The 19,630-nt window shown below is 56.1% G+C and overlaps 1 protein-coding gene across 1 annotated transcript in view; it reads left to right on the top strand.

Moving 5' to 3' along the window:
• Positions 1–4,898: 4,898 nt before the first annotated feature.
• The window catches only part of TTLL8 (tubulin tyrosine ligase like 8), a gene marked incomplete at its 3' end in the record, with an annotated part of 39,819 nt that continues 25,087 nt past the window's right edge, over positions 4,899–19,630 (top strand). Inside the window, exons 1-8 of the mRNA XM_080706122.1 lie at positions 4,899–4,982; positions 9,738–9,876; positions 10,221–10,294; positions 12,829–12,957; positions 13,230–13,344; positions 13,919–14,041; positions 14,429–14,615; positions 19,322–19,470. Of these exons, the coding sequence (XP_080562248.1) occupies positions 10,292–10,294; positions 12,829–12,957; positions 13,230–13,344; positions 13,919–14,041; positions 14,429–14,615; positions 19,322–19,470 (706 nt within the window). The 5' untranslated portion in view covers positions 4,899–4,982; positions 9,738–9,876; positions 10,221–10,291. The remainder of the gene's footprint in view (positions 4,983–9,737; positions 9,877–10,220; positions 10,295–12,828; positions 12,958–13,229; positions 13,345–13,918; positions 14,042–14,428; positions 14,616–19,321; positions 19,471–19,630) is intronic.

Genomic DNA, 19,630 nt, shown 5'->3' on the forward strand with positions numbered 1-19,630 from the left:
CCCAGGTTCCGAAAAATGGAGGCATAGAACAGGAGTGTGTGTGGGTGTGGTGGCTCACCAATGTAATCCCAGTACTGGGAGGCTGAGACAGGAGGATCGCAGGTTCAAGGGCAGGCTCAGAAATTTAGTGAGCCCGTTTTTTTCCCCTCTCCGTTTCTTCTTTCTGTTTTTAATTTCTTCTTTCTTTAGTGTGTGTGTGTGTGTGTGTGTGTGTTACTGGAGACTGAGCCCAGGGGAATTCTACCTCCAAGCCACACACCCCAGCCCTGTTTTGTTTGTTTTGAAATAGGGTTTCACAGGTTGATGAGAGCCTCACCATTTGTTACGGCTGTCCTCAAACTTGAAATCCTCCCGTCTCTGCCTCCCAAGTACTGGGATTACAAGCATGTGCCATCACACCTGGCTGACTGTTTCAAAATAAAAAATAAAATAGGACTGTGAGTGTAGCTCAGAGGTAGAATGCCTCTGGGTTCAACCTCCAATACCAAACAACCACAGATCCAGGAGGGTGGGGGCGTGAAGTTACCTTTTATGTATCCTTGGTTGTGCAGCCCTGAGCATCAGAACCTCCAGAATAAAGGGGCTTCCCCCGCCGAAGACTGGCTGGGTTTGGGACATCGGCGGGAATGCCCTGAGCCACGGCGGGTCTCTCCTAACCCCCCCCCCCCGGGCCAGGGGGCAGGGGCGACCGAGAATAAAAGAACTGTAGGGGAGGGTGGGCGCCAAGAAGAAAGGAACCCAGGGCGGGACAGGTGGCACGCGACGCAGGCCGGGAGGACTGGGCGGACAAAGCCCGGGCAGGGCTGGGGACCCCAAACTGACCCCGGGGGCCCAGGCCCCCCGGTTCTGGCTCTGTGCAGCCCCGGGGAAGGCGGCCCCTCTGGCCGGGCGGCGCCCTGGCGCGGCGAGGCGCAGGCTGGTGACCCGGGGGGGCTGCGTGTGACCGCGGGCTTTGTGACTCCGCCGTGCTGGGGGCCGGGGCGGGTCAGTGTGACCCCGACCGCCGCGGCGGGGCCGAAGCGCGGGACCCGGGCGGGGGTCGCGGCCACTCGCGGGCCCTCCCGGAGCGCATGGCCCGCGTGGTGCCGCGCCCCGGCCCCCGCCCCCGCGCCGCCTCCGAGCGCACCCCCGAGCCCGAGCCCCGGCCCAGCGCCCGCCGCCCCCCGCCGCCCGCGCGCCCCCGGCCCTCGGCGCGCCGCCGCCGCCCCCCGCCCGCGCGCCCGCGCAGCCCCACGCCCCGCGCCGCCCGCCGCCCGCGCCCCGGGGCTGCCACGCGCGGCCCGCCGCCCCGGCCCGCCGCCAGGGGCGACCGCAGGACGCAGGCCCGCGCGGCGGGGGACGGGGGCGCGCGGCACGGCCGGGGGCCCGCGCCCGGTGAGGACCGCGCCCCGGCCCTCCGCCGGCCCCTCCGCCCTCCCCAGGCGGCTCGGTCCCCCGCGCTTCCCGGAGCTCCTAACTGCCCAGCCCGGCCCTCCTGCACACCGACCCCTGCCCACTGACCGCCCCCGCCAGGGCATCCCGCCCGACTTCCCGGCCCTAGCCCTGCCCCCTCCCCTGTGTCTCCACCCCTACACCTGCCCCCTCTCTCCACCCCAAGACCTGTCTCCACCCAGACTTCCCGGCCCAAGACCTGCCCCCTACCCCAACTTCCCACTTTAAGACCTGCCCCCATGCCCCCCTCTCTCCACCCCAAGACCTGCCCCCTACCCCAACTTCCCACTTTAAGACCTGCCCCCATGCCCCCCTCTCTCCACCCCAAGACCTGCCCCCTACCCCAACTTCCCACTTTAAGACCTGCCCCCATGCCCCCGTCTCTCCACCCCTACACCTGCCCCCCTCCACCCCTAGACCTGCCTGCCTCTCTCCGCCCCAAGACCTGCCCCCACTCCAGACTTCCCGGCCCTAGACCTGCCCCCATGCCCCCCTCTCTCCACCCCTAACCCTAACCCCCTCCCCCGTCTCTCCACCCCACACCTGCCCCTGCCCCAGAGCTCCTCCCCCACCTGTGCCTCCCGCGCTAGCCCTGCCCCGCCTCTGCTCGCGGCCCGGCGGAGCCCCGCGGCGGTCTGGCTGGAGGCGGCCTTCCTTTCTCCTCAGGGGCCTGCGGCCACCGGGCGGAGCCCTCGGAGCCCGGCATGGAGCCCGGCCGGAGGCTGCCGTCCGCCTCCGCCTCCTGGGATGGAGACCGTAGAGAACCGAGTGTGTACCGCGCCCCGGTCGCTGCCTGGGTGGGGGCGAGCAGATGGCCGGGCGGCCGCGCGGGGTCCTGCTGGGGCGTCCCGTGCCCTGTGGCTCTTCTGATAATTAGACATCCCAGCAAGGTTCAAAGTGGTACAGACAGGTGCACACGGCTCGCTCGCTCGCTCGGCCGGCTCCTCTTCCCACCCACCTCCTTCACGTTAGTGAAACTGGTACAAGTACCCTGGAATACTGCCATACTGCTATTTGGACGCCGCCCTTGTCCTTATTTACCCCTGCGCTTGCCTTGGTCAGCGAGTCGTCTTCTGAGTGTCCTCTTGGGTCACTTTCTTAAGCATTCTGTAATGGTTATTATGGAGGGCTTTCACCCCCTTAGTTAGACTTATGCCTAGGGGTTTGGGTTTTTTTTTTTTTAAGGTTATTGTGATGGAATTGCTTTTCTGACTTCTTAGTGGTGTATATAAAATGCTATTGAATTTCCTATATTGATTTTGTATCCTGCTACTTTTGCTGAATTTATTAGCTCTAGAAATCTTTTGGTAGAATTTTTTAGGTCTTCTAAGTATAGAATTTTGTAATCTGCCAACAGTGGTGAGTTGAATTCTTCTTTTCCTATTTGTATCCCTTTTATTTCCTTCTCTTGCCTAATTGCCCTGGATAAAATTTCAAGCGCTAGGCTGTATGGGGATGAGCAGAGACATCTGGTTTTGTTCTTGATTTTAGAGCAAATCGGCTTGTTTTTCCCCATTAAGTATGATATTGGGTCTAGGTTTGTCATGTATAACTTTTACAATGTTGAAGTAAGTTCTTTATATCCCTGCTTTCTTCAATAATTTTAAAATATTTTTAAAACGAATGGTGCTGAATTTTATCAAAGAATTTTTTGCATTGGCCATGTGATTTTGTCCTTAACCCTAAGTATGTTATGAATTTCATTTATTGATTTGTGTATGTTGAACCAACCATACATCCCAGAACGAATTGATTGGATCATGATATAGGGTCTCCTTATGTTTTTTTTTTTTTAAATATGGATTGCTAGCCAGGCGTGGTGGCACACGCTTGCTTGGGAGGCAGAGACAGGAGGATTGCGCAGGTTCAAAGCCAGCCTCATCCTGTTTCCAAATTTTAAAAATATATATAAAAATAGGTCTGGGAATGTAGCCTGGAGATAAAAGGGTTTCCAGGAACCCCAGTACCACTACACACACACACACACACACACACACACACACACACACACACGGATTGCTAATGTTTATTGAGAACTTTTGAATCTATGTTCATGAGGGATATTAGTCTGTAGATGTTTTTCCTTGACCTGTGTTTATTTGGTTTTTTGTTATCTGGGTAACTTTGGCTTCAAGGCTTCATGGCTCTGGGCTTTAGTCTAAGTCACTTGGCTGATGAGCCTGGATTTGGAGTGGGGAGAGCCGGAGGGAGGAGCAGATGGGCCGAGCTGGGCGGGTGCACCGAGAGCATCTCAGACGCCCAGGGACTGCGGGTGCAGGGGCACTGGGGGTCAGGACAGACAGGTGGAATATGTGCATTCCAGGAATCTTCCAGACTGAACAGGATGAGCAGGGTTGGTCAGGGATGGCAAGCTGCAGGATCAAAGGCACCATGTTTAGGACTTGGGAGAAAGGGGGTAGCAGTGGGGACAGGAGGGAGAACCGGTCAGCCAAGTAGCATTGCCTCGAGGGAAGACTCGGGTGTGCGTGGACTCAGCTCAGTCTGTGGGGAGCCCAGCAGATGTGGGGCCTGGAGAGAGGGAAGTGGAGCTGGTGGGCAGCAGTGCGGGGCACGAGGATTTGGTGTTTGCTTGTGGGATCCTGGTGGTCGAGGTCAGAGAAGCGCTGGGTGCCGGCCAGCTCCGCTGCCTGGGGCCTGAGGCAGACAGAACTTCACAGCGGAAAGGTGCGGTGGAGAATCAATTGCTGAGCAGCTCTGGGCAGTGGAGGAGACAGAGAGGGAGAGGGAGAGGGAGAGGGAAAGGGAGAGGGAAGAGAGAGAGGGAGAGGGAGAGGGAGAGGGAGAGGGAAGGGAGAGGGAGAGGGAGAGACATGCTCAGCTCCCTGAAGCCAGGAAGGAGGCAGTGGGGGGAAACGAGCACCCCAGTGACCATCTCCTCCAGCTAGGTCCCCCTCCCAGTAGTCCATCCAGCTGTCAATGGATTGAGCCTTTTGATGGATGAGGTCAGAGCCTCACAATCTAGTCACATTCTACATCCACGCCATGGCACCAAGAGAGGGGCTGGTGGCAGGGAGGGCATCTGGAGGGGAGAGGGGCCATTGTCTACTCTGGGCAAAGCACCACTGGATAAGAGCCATTGTCCCAGGTGGGGCCAAGAAGATGCACATCCTCTGGCCACACATAGGAAAGATCCAGAGAGAGAGAGGATGGAGAGTCCCCAAGCCAGAGTGGACCGGGCGGGCAGGAAGGGGACCAGCAGGGCGAGGCAGGGTGGCGGCCTGGTGAGGAGGTGGTGAGGGCAGAGGGGCTAAAGAGTGGGGGGCCCAGGCTGGGGGCACGTGCTGATGATGGGTGGACACGGGTGTGTGCAGGCCCAGCATGGCCCCGGGAGAGTGGGGCGGTGCTGGGACCTCCATGAGCCCAGTCCCCATGTTGAACTTTGGTATACCACCAGCTCAGCTCCTTCCCTTTGCCCTGATACCTGTTTCTTTTTGGCAGAATCAAAACAAGGAATTTCCCAAGACTTGGCTTCTTCCCCCAAACTAGACAGATACAAAATCGCAAGACAGTTAACGGAAAAAGCAATCAAGGTAAATGCTCTTTGGAACTCAGTGGGAAGGGACGCTTTCTGAATGTGGAAATTCGTTTTGGAATATGGAGGCTGTGTTTGGCCTGGGTCCCCCGGCGCTGGGGACCTGCCTGCACCAGTGTCACTAGGGGCTTAGCTGTGTGAACTTGGAAGTTGGCGGTGCTTCCTGCAGTGCGCCCCCTCGGTCAGGGGTACATGTCTTGGCCTTCTCTATTCATCCTGACAGGGGGAGCCAGGGCTCCAGGCCAGGCACAGCCCTTCAGTTACTCAGAGAGCCTTCCACAGCCCCTCCCCGTGGGGCCCACCCGATGTGTGATGTGCTCCAGGAGGGGTATGCCTCATGGGAGGGGAGGGAAAGTCCAGAGCCATGACTCCGAATTCATGTGGGGAGTGAGGCCGTGCAGTTCACCTGGACTGTGCTGGTATTCGGTAGATGTGAACGATGCCTCCACGCCCAACGCTCTGAGACTGTGAAAGTCAAGTGACTCCAGAAAGGGAGGTGTTCTCTCAATACCCATCTGCCGCTCGGAGGGCCCGGATGGGTCGGGCGTAGCGAGGACGCCAGTACACATTGGTGATGGAAACATCTTCACTCTTAATGGCTTCTGAGATACGTGTGTAAAATATGCACAAATTATAAAGCGCGCTGCACGATGGTGTCACGGGCTGGACACGCGCAGATAGAGAAGCAGAACATGTACAAATGTATAAAGCAGGCAGTGGTGATGAACATTCCATCCCCCTCCAGAGTTCCCTCCTGGCCCCCCGCGTATTCTTCTCCCTGCCCTGACAGCCTGGAAACCACGGACATGTTCCTCAGCCCTGCCAGCCTTCCTGGAGTTTCATAGAAGTAGAACTCTGCCAGCTCATTACTTTCCAGAAACCTCAAGTGCATGAGCCTGTTGGACTGTGAATGTCCCTCTGAGTACTGCGTTAGCTGTGTTTCACCGGCTGTTATTTTGCAGAACTTTCGTTGGTGCCCGGTTGATTTCATGGTTCGTGTTATTACTTCTTCATTGACCAATGGTAACTTAAAATCTGGTTCTTGATTTCTGTGCTTGTAGGCTTGTGTAGTTATGCCGCTCTTGTTATCCCACCGAGCTGTTTAGACTTACTTGACGCCTAACATTTCTTAGAGTGCCCTGTTCATGGTGATTAGGTGGAGTTTGTTATTTGAGTTTTTCGAATCCTCTTTGGTCTTACTGAAATTCTTTATCTGTTTTCTATCACTTCCTGAGAAGCATATTAAAATACTGCATTGTAACTGTGGATTTTTTTTTTTTTTTGAGGTACTGGGAATTGAACCCAGGGGCATTGTTCCTCTGAGCTACACCCTCAGCCCTATTTTTTAGTCTTTTTATTTTTATTTATTTATTTATTTATTTATTTTGGTGGTACTGGGGTTCCTGGAAGCCCTTCTACCTCCGGGCTACACTCCCAGACCTATTTTTACATTTTTATTTGGAAACAGGGTCTCCTAAGCCAGCGCAGGCGGCTGGCTTCGAACCTGCACGATCCTCCTGTCTCTGCCTCCCAAGCGCGGGGATTACAAGCGTGCACCACCACGCCGGCTAGTCTTTTTATTTTTGAAACAGGGTCTCACTGAGTTGCAAAAGGCCTCGCTAAGTAGCTGGGGCTATCCATGAACCACAATCCTGTCTCAGCCTCCTGAATGCTGGGATTACAAGTATGCACCACCACACTGGCCTCATAACTGTGGATTTGACTGCTCTGTAGGCTTGTCTATTTTTACTTTGTATAATTTATTGTCCTCTTAATAGGTGTATAGAAATGTACTTTTCTGGTTAGTTAAACCTTTTTAGAATTATGAAATGATTGCTTTACTTTAGTGATGTGTATCTTTCCCAAAGGCTATTTTTCTCACATGGTATATCCTTTTCTTTCTTTTTTTGGGGGGGGTCTGGAGAGGGAACCCAGGGGCATTCAATCTCCGAGCTACACCCCCTGCCCTATTTTTTATTCTTTATTTTGAAACCAGGTCTCACTGAGTTGCAGAGGACCTCATTAAGTAACTGAGGCTGTCCGCGAACCGTGATCCTCCGGTTCTCAGCCTCCCGAATGCTGGGATGACAAGTGTGTGCCACCACGCCCGGCTTCCTTTTATTTTCTAACACATCTGTAGGCTTATTTTTTATGGTCTGTTGTAAATGACATAGCGTTAACTTTTAAACACACACAAAAGTCCAGCCTGGCACTCTGCCCTTCAAGCGGAGCACTTAGTGTGTTTATCTGTGACTAAGCCACCATATGTCCAGGTGTATTGCTGTCTTACTTCACACACTCCACATGGCCTGTTTGTTCAGATTTCTTTTCTTTTCATGCCTTCTTTTCGTCCGATTATATTTTTTATTCCATTTCCCCCTGTCTCATAGAAGTTTTACACTGTTTTTTAATTCTTTTTTGTTGTTCCCTTGGGAATTGTATTCTGACATACTAAAATTAATCCATTTTTTGTTTGTTTGTTTTGTTTTTGTGGTACTGGGGATTAAACTCAGGGGCATTCTACCTCTGAGCTACACTCCCAGTCTCTTTTATTGTTTGTTTGGAAACAGGTTCTTGCTAGGTTGCTGACAGTCTGTGTTGCGGAGGCTGTCCGCGAACCTGGGATCCTCCTGTCCCAACTGCATGTGTGTACCATCACGCCCAGCTCCATTTTCTGAAGTCGTTCAATTTGCCCACACTAAGCAGGGTGGGGGTGGCCAGGAGGTCCTGTGGGGCTGTAGAGCGTAGGCCCTCTCACGGCTGTCCACTCCCTGCATTGGTAGCCAGGCTCCTCCTGTGTGTGCCCTGTCCGCACACACAGCCACATCACGGACCTTGGTGATGATTTTCCGAATGGCGCACTTGATCTTGTGTGGGTGCTGGATCCAGCTCAGGCTTCTGGTCATGGCGCCCAGGTGTGTGTTCCTGGCTGTGACCCCCAGGTCCCCTTGGGCTCCTGTGTTTGTGGTCTGTGCTGTGTAAGTAGTTGGCCGGAGCTCGGCAGTGTGCGCGGTGCCCATTGGCCTCCTGACGTCTCAGGCTGGGAGTCTGGCGAAGTTGGCCACATGTCTGCTCGGGGTCTCGAGGCTGGCATCGGGCTGTGTGCATTCCAGGCTCAGCTCTGGGACTCCCTCGGACCCAGCAGAAGCCCTTCTGTCCACAGCAGTGGTGAAAGAGGACAGCTGTGCTGCGCCACGTCTGCTAAAAGGCTCCCCTGCTGAGTCAGGCCGCACGACAGCCGCTAGCCGATAACTGGATGGCTCCTTACTCCATGGCCATCTGATTAAGGGCCTTAGTTACACCTGCAGAGTCCTTGCCAAATGATGCCAGCAGGCCGGGGTGATGTCCTGCCCCTCCTTCTGTAGCCCCTTCTCCTGGGAGGGTGGCCACGGGCTCCACCTGCACGCCAGGGGAGGATGTTCTGCCCGGCACTGCAGAGGATCACCTGGACGTGTCTGCTGAGGACCCAGGGTCCGAGTGCCTCCTCCTGCCCAGCCCCTAATGACCATGCACTGCTGCCGACCTGCCCAATGGCTGAGTGCAGCCACGTCCTCTGCCTTCTCCCAGCAGCGTGGTTCAGGGGTGCCCTTGGGACAGCCTTCTTGCTTCCTGTTGCCATGATGAATCAGTGGAGACGTGTACTTTATCAAGAAGAGGAGTTTATTTGCCTGGCAGCACTGGAGGCTCAAAACCTCAGCTGCAGCCCTTCTGGCCTCTGGTGAGGGCCGCTGGCTGGGTCCCTCCATGGCAACATCTCGAGGGCAAACATCAGACGGCCATGGAGTAAGGAGCCATCCAGGTATCGGCTAGCGGCTGTCGTGCGGCCTGACTCAGCAGGGGAGCCTTTTAGCAGATGTGGCGCAGCACAGCTGTCCTCTTTCACCACTGCTGTGGACAGAAGGGCTTCTGCTGGGTCCGAGGGAGCCCCAGAGCTGAGCCTTGAGAGCACAGGCTCCGAGAGGAAGCCAGAGAGTCGGGGTCCGGGTCAGCCATTCAAAACAGCCCGCTGTCAGCTCCTGAGACCAGCCTTAATCCCTCCCGAGGACAGCCCAGGACCCAGTGTTGGGTCCCAGCAGACTCGCCTTGTGAAGATCCCATACCATTTTTTCTTGTGTGTGTAGTACTGGGGATTGAACCCAGGGGCATTCTACCTCCGAGCTAATCTCCAGCCCTATATTTTATTCTTTTTTTGTGTGTGATACTGGGTTCCTGGAAACCCTTCTACTTCCGGGCTACACTCCCAGACCTAATTTTATACCTTTGTATTTGGAAACAGGGTCTCTTGAGCCAGCACACCTGGCTTTGAACCTGCGCAGTCCTCCCATCTATGCCTCCCAAGTACAGGGATTACAAGCGTGCGCCACCACGCCTGGCTTATTCTATTCTTTACTTTGAAACAGAATCTTACAAGTTGTGGAGGGCCTCACTAAGTAGCTGAGTCTGGCTGCGAACCTGCGATCCTCCCATCTCACCCTCCCCAGTGCTGGGATTACAAGCTTATAATCTACCACCTCCTAATACCACACCCTGGGCAGGTGCCATACAAACCCGTCAGTGAGCCCTACCCTGGGTGTGCACGCACGTGTGCACACATCCAGCTGCCCGCTCTAGCTCCAGGCATTCTGTGATCTCTGAGCAGCACCTGCTTTCTTCCCACTGTGCCATCCCTCATTCTGCTCCGAAAACTCCCCCATCGGGGGAGGACTCCCAGTGATCTTCGGTGCTCCCACTGAAACCCGCTCTGCCGTTGTAGGAAAAGAAGATTTTCTCCATCTACGGACACTACCCCGTGGTCCGGGCAACTCTGCGGAAGAAGGGCTGGGTGGAGAAGAAGTTCCACTTCCTGCCCAAGATCCTTCCCAGCACAGAGGATGAAGCAGAGGGGGCCACGGGTAGCGTGTGGGAGGCCCGTGTCCTCTGTCTAGCTGGGAGTCAGCTGACCTGAGTGTGGCAACGTCCACACCTGCTGGGGTCTAAGTCCCCCTTGCTGCTCTCCCACCTCCCTCACCCGAGGCACCTGTGCCCGGGCAAGCCCCCGGGTCCTGGTCACCTCTTGGCACCCTGTGTCCATGCCCAGCCCTCCACCCAGCCCACACCCTATCACGCTGACCCCAGGCTGCCTTCGCCGCCCCTCACCAGAGACATCTGAGCCTCCAGACTCCCCAAGCCACAGCCCTGGCATGGCGAGGCGCTGGGACTGAGCTGGCACCATCGTGTCTCTCCCGTCTGTTTGCAGAGAATAAATGCGCTGAAGTCAAAGAAATCCAGGAAGTGACCTCAGAGAAACCAGAGGACATCCACAACGTGATGGTAGGTGCCCGCTCAGGCCACCCGGCTTCTGCACCGCAGCCTCTCTGGCGCACTCTGGCCTGTGTCCCGAGGAGAGACAGCAGCCCAGAGTCACAGCAGGCCTCCGGACCAGACAGTGGCAGGGCCCGTTGTGCTGGAGGGTGGCCCCGGAGTGTCCGGCCCCCCGACCCCAGGCCTGCCCTGCACCCTACGTGGAGGGCTGCCCAGTAGGAATGGCTGACCCGGCCCCCGACTCTCTGGCTTCCTCTCGGAGCCTGTGCTCTCAAGGCTCAGCTCTGGGGCTCCCTCGGACCCAGCAGAAGCCCTTCTGTCCACAGCAGTGGTGAAAGAGGACAGCTGTGCTGTCTGCTAAAAGGCTCCCTTGCTGAGTCAGGCCGCACGACAGCCGCTAGCCGATACCTGGATGGCTCCTTACTCCATGGCCGTCTGATGTTTGCCCTCGAGATATTGCCATGGAGGGACCCAGCCAGCGGCCCTCCTGCGTGAATGTGGAAGGCCACGGGTGGCCAGCAGCGAGTCCGTGTGCTGCAGGGTGATGTCTGACGGGACCCAGCTGGCGAGCTGGTGGGGTCTCTAGTAACACCCCTGCATTGCTGCAGCTGCGCCCCAGCCTGGCTCCTCTGGGACTCCGACCCCACCTTTCTCCATAAGAAGACAAGACAATTGTAAAATGGGAGGAGTTTTTTTGCTGGCTTCGAACCCATGTGATCCTCCTGTCTCAGCCTCCCAAGCGCAAGGATTACAAGCATGCTCCACCACGCCTGGCTGGGAGGAGATATTTTCAGTACACATAATTCAAGCGATCGAATATCTATACCAGGTGTGGTGGTACATGCCTGTAATCCCAGTACTTGCGAGGCTGAGGCTGGAGGATTGTAGCTTCAAAGCCAGCCTCAGAAATGTAGTGAGAATCCCAGCATTTGGGAGGCTGAGACCGGAGGATCGTGGTTCGCGGACAGCCTCAGCTACTTAGTGAGGCTCTCTGCAACTCAGTGAGACCCTGTTTCAAAATTAAGAATAAAAAATAGGGCTGGAGTTGTAGCTTGGAGGTCGAATGCTCTGGGTTCATCCCCAGATTCGAAAAAAAAAAAAAAAAAAAAAAAAGAATTGTAGTGAGAACCTGTTTCAAAACAAAAAATAATGGACCAGGCTAGAGGTGTAGCTTGAATGTAGATCACCTCTGGATTCAACCCCCAGTACCAAAAATAATAATAAAGTAAAAAATTTAAAAGGTCAAATATCCAGAATAAACATAAGAACTCATGTCAATCATAAAAAGACAAATAGAAAATTGGGCAAAAACTTGGCCAACACCCCACTAGTGGCCAAGGAGCACGTTGTCCAAGTTCACAGGTGACAGCTTCCATGGAATTCCACAGACGTGACCAATGAGCCGTAGAAGGAGCCGGCCCAGGGTAGGAGAGGCTGAGGTCCAAGCGTCACGGGTCAGCACTGCGAGCCCGTGGAGGGTGCTGAGGAGTGCCTGCGTGGGCGGGGGAACTCCCCCAAGGCTCGGGGTCCTTGGCTTTTGTGGCAAAAAGAATGTCAGCACACGCAGGTCAGAGACAAAGGCAGAGGCTTATTAAGGAACAGTGGCTCACAGAGAGTGAGAGGCTCCAGAGGTCTTGGGATCCCTTTCTAGGCGTCCTGGAGGAGGTGTGACTGGGGACCCCGCTGGGGTGGAGGTGTGGTGGCTGGGTGGTATCTGATCTTGTCCTTCCTAAAGGGTCCTTTGTTTACTAAGCATCTCGGGAAACTCGGGTGAGGAGAGGGGCCATTGTGATTAGAATGTGGGTCATGGAGGCTTCTGCCTAAACAGAACAAACCCTGTAGAGTAGAATTAGAGATTATGAGCTTTCCAGATTTTAAAACTATATTTTAAAGCTGGGCTTGTTATCCCAGTGCATGGGAGGCCGAGACAGTAGGATCAGGTTCCCAGCAGCCTCAGTTACTTAGTGAGGCCCTCCGCAACTTAGTGAGACCCTGTTTCAAAATAAAAGAATAAGAGCTGAGTGTGGTGGTGCACACTTTTTTTTTTTTTTTCGATACTGGGGATGGAACCCAGGGGCATTCGACCTCTGAGCTACGCCCCCAGCCCTATTTCTCTTTTATCCTTTATTTGAAACAGGGCCTCACTAAATAGTAGCTGAGGCTGTCCTCGAATCGCGATCCTCCAGTCTCAGCCTCCCAAATGCTGGGATTACAAGCGTGTGCCACTATGCCTGGCTGGCTAGAGTTTTTGAGCAAGTGCTGCAGATAGACAGGAATTGTCAAGGTCAAGGTGTCTGCAGCTGCAGGCCTAGCCAGGCTCCCACAGTGGAGGCTCAGGGAGGGAGTACGGGAGGGAAGGCAGCTTCCCTGAGCCCCAGCATGATGCAGGGGAGGGCAGCTCGGGGGAGGGAGTCAGCTGGCCTCTGGGCGCACGTGGTCCAGCCCGTGGGATGCTGGGTCACAGCTGGCAGGCTGCAGTTTGAGGTCTGCCCCTCTCTTGTTCTGCCTGAGCTCTGGTGTTGAGAGAGGTCTCTTCTTGCCAGTCCAGGTTGGTAAAGAACGAGATGCCCTACCTCCTCTGGACTATCAAAAGGGACGTTGTTGACTACCACAGCCTGTCTGGGGACCAGATGCTGAACCATTATGGAAAGACAGCGTCCTTTACCACCAAGGTGGGAGAGGGTGGGGGCCGGCCGGGCGGCGGCGGGGAGGCCACCTCAGGCTGCTGCCTGGGACTCCCTGCTCCTGCCCACCCCACCCAAGCCCCAGGGCTCCCCCATGCCTCTCGCTCCATCTCTGGGTGGTCCCAGGGACACAGAAGACCCCCTCCTCAGGGCACAGGCCAAGCCAAAGATGGGACCCAGGCGGACAGCTGGTCCTGGCCTCCCGGGTGTGGCGAGGCCCGGCTGCCCGCTGCGTCCCTGACGTGCCGCTGTCTCTGGAGATCGGGCTGTGTGTGAACATGCGGAGCCTGCCGTGGTACGTCCAGGCGAACCCCAACTCCTTCTTCCCGCGCTGCTACAGCCTCTGCACGGAGAGCGAGAAGCAGGAGTTCCTGGGTAAGTTGGTGGCGGCCCCACACCTGGCCAGGTCAGGACCGCACACAGACACCTCTGGTCCACCCCGCACGGGCCTGTCCAGAAACTTCCACGGCAGTGTGAGGAAGGCCGGAGGCTGGAGGCAGGAGGCACTACAGGTCCACAGAAGCTGCAGAGCTGAGTGTCCGCAGCTTGGCTCTGAGGGCAGAGGCCTCCGTGGCTGTCCCACCCAGGCAGGGTGGCCGCCATGCCCCTCAGAGCCAGGCTGGACTCTGCTTTGTGGTGGGTGGGGCAGGCAAGACCGGGCAGGAGGGGGTTTCCACCTGAGGGTTGGGGGTGCAGAGGCCCTGAGCTGGGGATGGCGGAGCCCTCGCAGCATCCCGGTGCTGAAGCAGAGGGGTTTCTAGAGACAGCCCTCTGTCCTTTTGAGACAGGGCTTCTAGAGGAAAGGCCCTCTTGAGGGCCAGAGGGCCAGGGAAAAGATGCTGGGGAGGACGAGTAGACGGGCGGGCTGTGGCGGGAGGCGGCTGCAAGGCTGGGGCCACCTGGCTGAGGGAAGGATGCCCTCCACCCGGCCCTGCCCCCACCCCTCCAGACGACTTCCGGCGCACCATGGCTTCCAGCATCCTCAAGTGGGTGGTCAGCCATCAGACCTACAACAGAAGCAAACTGAGGAGGAAGGAGGAGGCCAGGCACGGCGACCCCGGTGGCAAGACAGGTAAGGGTGTGCTGGGGTCCGCGCAGCCAGGGAGGCACTGGCTCAGCTCACGTATCCACGGCGACCCACTCTGTCCTGACGGTGGGCCCAGACCTCAGAGCCACCTTCTTATGGGGCAGCTGGTGTCACATCAGGTCACTTGTCTGGGTGTCGATGCATCTGTTTCGGCATCGGGGCACCTGTATGGGTATCGAGGGACCTCCCTGGGCATCAGGGCACCTCTCTGAGTGTGGGCACCTGTCTAGGTGTCGATGCATCTCCCTGGGCATCGGGGCACCTGTCTGAGTGTGGGGCACCTGTTTGGGTGTCAAGGGACCCGCCTGGGCATCGGCACACCTGAGGTAGGATGTCTGAGTGTGAGCATCTGTCTGGGGACTTGGGTTCCAGATCCTGAGATCGCTGATGAGAAGCTCAAGGACCTCTCGGGGCAGCTGGTGGACATGGCCTGCAAGGTGTGCCAGGCTTACCTGGGGCAGCTGGAGCACGAGGACATTGACAAGTTGGAGAGCAGCGTGGAGGACCTCTCCGAGGCCGAGTGGAGTGAGCTGACCCAGCAATACTACTCCCTCATCCAGTAAGATGTCCCTCCGTCCCTCATCCCCATCCTTCATCCCTCCATCCCTCTGTCCCTCCATCCCTGCAGCCCCCATCCCTCATCCCTCCATCCCTGCAGCCCCCATCCCTCATCCCTCCATCCCTCATCCCTCATCCCTCCATCCCTCATCCCTCCATTCCTCTGTCCCTCATCCCTCCATCCCTCATCCCCATCCTTCATCCCTCCATCCCTCTATCCCTCCATCCCTGCAGCCCCCATCCCTCATCCCTCCATCCCTCATCCCCATTCTTCATCCCTCCGTCCCTCCATCCCTGCAGCCCCCATCCCTCATCCCTCCATCCCTGCAGCCCCCATCCCTCATCCCTCTATCCCTCATCCCTCATCCCTCCATTCCTCTGTCCCTCATCCCTCCATCCCTCATCCCTCATCCCTCCATCCCTGCAGCCCCCATCCCTCATCCCTCCATCCCTCATCCCCATCCTTCATCCCTCCATCCCTCCATCCCTGCAGCCCCCATCCCTCATCCCTCCATCCCTCATCCCTCATCCCTCCATTCCTCTGTCCCTCATCCCTCCATCCCTGCAGCCCCAGCCTCAGCGGCAGAGACCCATGTTCGCTCCCTCTAGGCCCGTGATGGAATGTCAGGAGCCCACGGGGCAAATGGCCTCTGGGCACCAGGGCCCCTGCCTGGGTGGGGGCTCCTGCCTGGGGGTGGGGCTGCCACCTGGGTGTGTACCTGCCTAGAAGTGGGGGCATGCCTGGGTGTCAGGGTATCTGTCTGGGTGTGGGGGACATCCACCTGGGAGGGCCCCTGTCTGGATGTAGGGGTGCCCGTCTGGGTGTGGGGGCACCTCTGATCAAGTATTCTTTTTGTACGTGTTTGGTACTGGGGATTGAACCCAGGGGCATTCTACCTCTGAGCTATACAATTCCAGCCTTATTTTTTATTTTGAAACAGGGTCTAAATTGCTGAGGGCCTCACTAAGTTACCATGCACTGGCCTTGAACTTGTGATTCTCCTGTCTCAGTTTCCCAAGTGCTAGGATTACCAGGCACACACGGCTGCACCTGGTACTGACCGAATACTCTTGATGGTTTTACCATCTGAATTTGCTTTCTCGTTCCACATTTTGGCTTTATTTGTCAGGGTTTACCTTAGAAATTACAATATACATTTTTTTGTGTGTGTGGTGGTACTGCGGGTGGAACCCAGAGGCTTTCTACCTCCAGGCTACACTCCCAGACCCATTTTTATATTTTATTTGGAAACAGGGTCTCACTAAGTTGCTGAGAGCCTCACTAAGTAGCTGAGGCTGACTTTGAACCTGCGCGATCCTCCTGTCTCAGCCTCCCAAGTGTGGGGATTACAAGCGTGCGCCACCACGCCCGGCTCTACAATATACATTTTGTTGTTGTTGTTGTTGTTGTTGTTGTTGTTAATAGGGATTGAGCCAGAGCCATTGTACCCCTGAGCCGCATCTTCAGCCCTATTTTTTTTTTACTTTATTGTTTGTGGTACTGGGGATTGAACCCAGAGTCATTCTACCTCCCGGCTACACCCCTCTATTGCGCTGACGTTCCTGGTTGACGCCTACTTCTGGGTCAATCTCATCTTTATTGCGCCGACACCGGTTTTGTTTTTCCAGAGGTATTTATACACAGCTACAAGTCAATCAACATTCTCATGCTATCACCATCAGAATACAATAAAGACCCATACAAAACACACACATTACAGATAGGCCTATCAGTACCCTCCTGTCATCACCACCTGATCCTCTCTCAGACCTCTGAACTTTCCATAACCCCAAACCTTGTTGACTCTGGGCAAAGGACAGTCAGCTGAGTCAGAGACACCAATCTAGGGGAAGGCTTTAATGGCTCCCCACACACCCCCAGACCCATTTAATCTTTATTTTAAAACAGGGTCTTGCTAGGTTAATGAGAGTCTCACCACATTGTTGAGGCTGGCCTAGAATCTTCAATGTTCCTGTCTTGGCCTCCCAGGTACTGGGATTACAGATGTACCACTATGCCTGGTGGTAGAAAGGCTTCTAGGAACCCCAGTATCACCAAAAAAAAAAAAAAAGTAAAATTCATAGCCTTCCATATTTACATTTTTTGCAAACTAAGATAAGAAACCTTGTTAATTGATAAAAGTTTGTAAAAATTTTACGACTAACCTATTTCTTACTGGTTTTATATTAAAAGTGTTCCTCTTGCCGGGCATGGTGGGCACGCTTGTAATCCCAGCATTCGGGAGGCTGAAACCGGAGGATCACGGTTCGCGGACAGCCTCAGCTACTTAGTGAGGCCCTCCACAACTTAGTGAGACCCTGTTTCAAAATAAAGAATAAAAATAGGGCAGGGGGTGTGGCTCAGAGGTCAAATGCCCCTGGGTTCCATCCCCAGACCCACACACACACACAAAAAAGTGTTCCTCTTGAAGTCAGAATGGTTAGGAAATGTTCACTTCCAGACTTGTGTGCAGCATGGACCAGCAGTTTTGCACCTCTACCGTGTAGAAGGAAGGAAGACAAGCTCACAGCTCAGAAAGGAAGAGGCTCTCGACTTGTGGATGATAGAACTATCACACAGAAAGCTTTAAGAAATGTAGAGTATTAGGATTAAGTGAATTTAGCAAGGTCACTGGATTCAAGGTCAATGTAAAAGTTCATTCTATTTCTACATATTAGCAGCATCTGTAAAGTGAAATTTAAAAACACAATACGTGCCGGGCGTGGTGGCGCACGCTTGTAATCCTTGCACTTGGGAGGCTGAGACAGGAGGATCGCACAGGTTCGAAGCCAGCCTCGGCTACTTAGGGAGACCCTGTTTCTAAATAAAATATAAAATAGGTTTGGGAGTGTAGCCCGGAGGTAGAAAGCCTCTGGGTTCCACCCCTAGTACCACCAAAAAAAAAAAAAAAAAAAAAAAGGGCTGGGGTGTAGCTCAAAGGTAGAATGGCCCTGGGTTCCAGCCCCAGGACTGCAAAAACAAACAAACAAAAACCCTAATACACAAGCTGGGCATGGTGCCACATGCCTCTAATCCCAGTACCTGGGAGGCTGAGACAGGAGGGTCACAGATTTGAGGCTAGCCTCAAGAATTCAGTAAAAGCCTGTATCAAAATAAGAAAATAATAAATAAAAAGGGCTGGGGATGCATTTCAGAGGTAGAATGTCCCTGGGTTCAACCCCTAGTACCAAAAATATAAGAACAAAATCCTGCTGCCTGGTGGGAATTCAGAGTGTGACTGGCCACCATCCATCAGGCGGGGACACAGGGCTTCCAGGGGCCTGGAGGTGTTCGGCCTTGAGCTGGTGCCCGTTGCACGAGTCCACCCGGGACGCGTCGAGTAGGCATCGAGCACTGAAGAGCGAGTCCTAGGCGTGGCCGAGGGGCGGGCCGGGGCCCAGCAGGACCGCTTGGGCTCAGGTCAGGAAGTGGGCACTTCTGGGGCATCCTGCGTCCAGTGTGCTGGAGCCTGCGGCCCCGCTCCTGGAGGCTCCCAGGATCCCCACAGGCGTGTCGGAGCTCCAGGACCAGAAAGCCCTGCCTGCTGCCCCCTTTTCTGTCCCGGGTCTGTTCTCGGATGAGCATGGGACGTGTCCAGAACCTGTTGGGTCGGGGGCTCCTGGCACCTCGCCGGCTCCTGACTGTCCTCCCAGGCTCTGCCCGCGCTCACACCTCTCAGCCTTCCTTCCCCCACAAGGTGCTGCTACCCATGGGTGTCTTCCCGGGCCAGGCTCGGTGTCCTGGAGGCTGTGAGGGATTCCTTCACACAGGCTGGCAAACTGCTTGTCTTCTTCCTGAGCCAGTGCCAGGAGGGCACCGGAGTGGCCAGGAGCCTGCGTCCCGCTGCAGCAGGCTGCGTGGTCTCCGAGCGCGGGGGCTGCCAGCTTCTGTTCCCGCCTTCGCAAGTGCCCCAACTGGCTGTGCAGGCCCGTCGCCCTCCTGGGGTTAGCATGTGGCCAGTGCAGAGGAGGCTCGTCCAGGAGACCCGGGAGGCGATCCCTCCTGATATTCTGCCCACAGGGCAGGGTCACCCCGTCACAGGTCACCTGGGCCCTCCCTTGGGGAGGGTGTCCCTCCGGGGACTGATGTTCACTCGGCCCCTGACCACAGCTCCATGGTGACATCACCTTCTCTCCAATGCTGCCCTCTCCTCCCAGCAGGTGACCAGCGCAGATGTCCACTGTCCCCGAAGCCCTCAGCCTGGCTGTGCTGTTGCCTCGGAGCCGTCACGGGGAGATCCCCGGGGCTGGGGAGGTGCTGAGTGTGCCCTCTCCCAGGAGACTGGCAGCTCCTGAGTCGGCACCGCGCCGACTCCGCAAGGCCACCAGCGCGGGCTTGGGGTCAGGGCGACGGCAGGCTCTCAGGACAGTCCTCCGGCCACTGAAGGCCAGGCAGGTCTGCAGAGTGGTGGCTTCTCATGGGGGCCATCTGGGCACCACCAGTGCCGGCGGACCCCACACAAGGACCTGCCGGTGTCCCTGCGGGTCTCACACGGCCCCGGGCATGGAGTCCTCGGGCGCCGTGCATCCAGACCCACAAATCCAGGCCTTGACACCCCTGTCCAGGTGCAGCCCCCAGCCTTTTCCCGCCAGGTCCGCTGCTAGCTGCCTGAGTGGGCGCCGGCTGGTCAGCGTGGCCCTGCACCACCTCCCGGTCTCACCAGCGTTCTGAATCTTGTTCTCTTTTTTTTTTTTTTTTTTTTTTAGCGGCAATGCTTTCATCTCCAATTCAAGAAATTACATTTCCCAGTGCCAGGCTCTGCTGAGTAAGATCATGTCCGTGAACCCTCAGACAGAGATTGACGGGCTCCGAAACATCTGGATCATAAAGCCTGCGGCCAAGTCCCGAGGCCGAGGTGAGCTCCGTGGCTCGGGCAGTCCTGTGGGCGCGGGCCCCTTGGCCAGTGGGCCGCTGGCCAGCGGGCCGGCAAGGTCGCGTCCCCATCACGCGTGGGGGCTGAGCTAGATAATTGGGACTTCCTCATTTGTTTGCAGAAGTTAAGCCGGTTGCAGCTT

Source organism: Muscardinus avellanarius (assembly GCF_963383645.1).
Source record: "Muscardinus avellanarius genome assembly, chromosome: 11".
NCBI lineage: Eukaryota > Metazoa > Chordata > Mammalia > Rodentia > Gliridae > Muscardinus > Muscardinus avellanarius.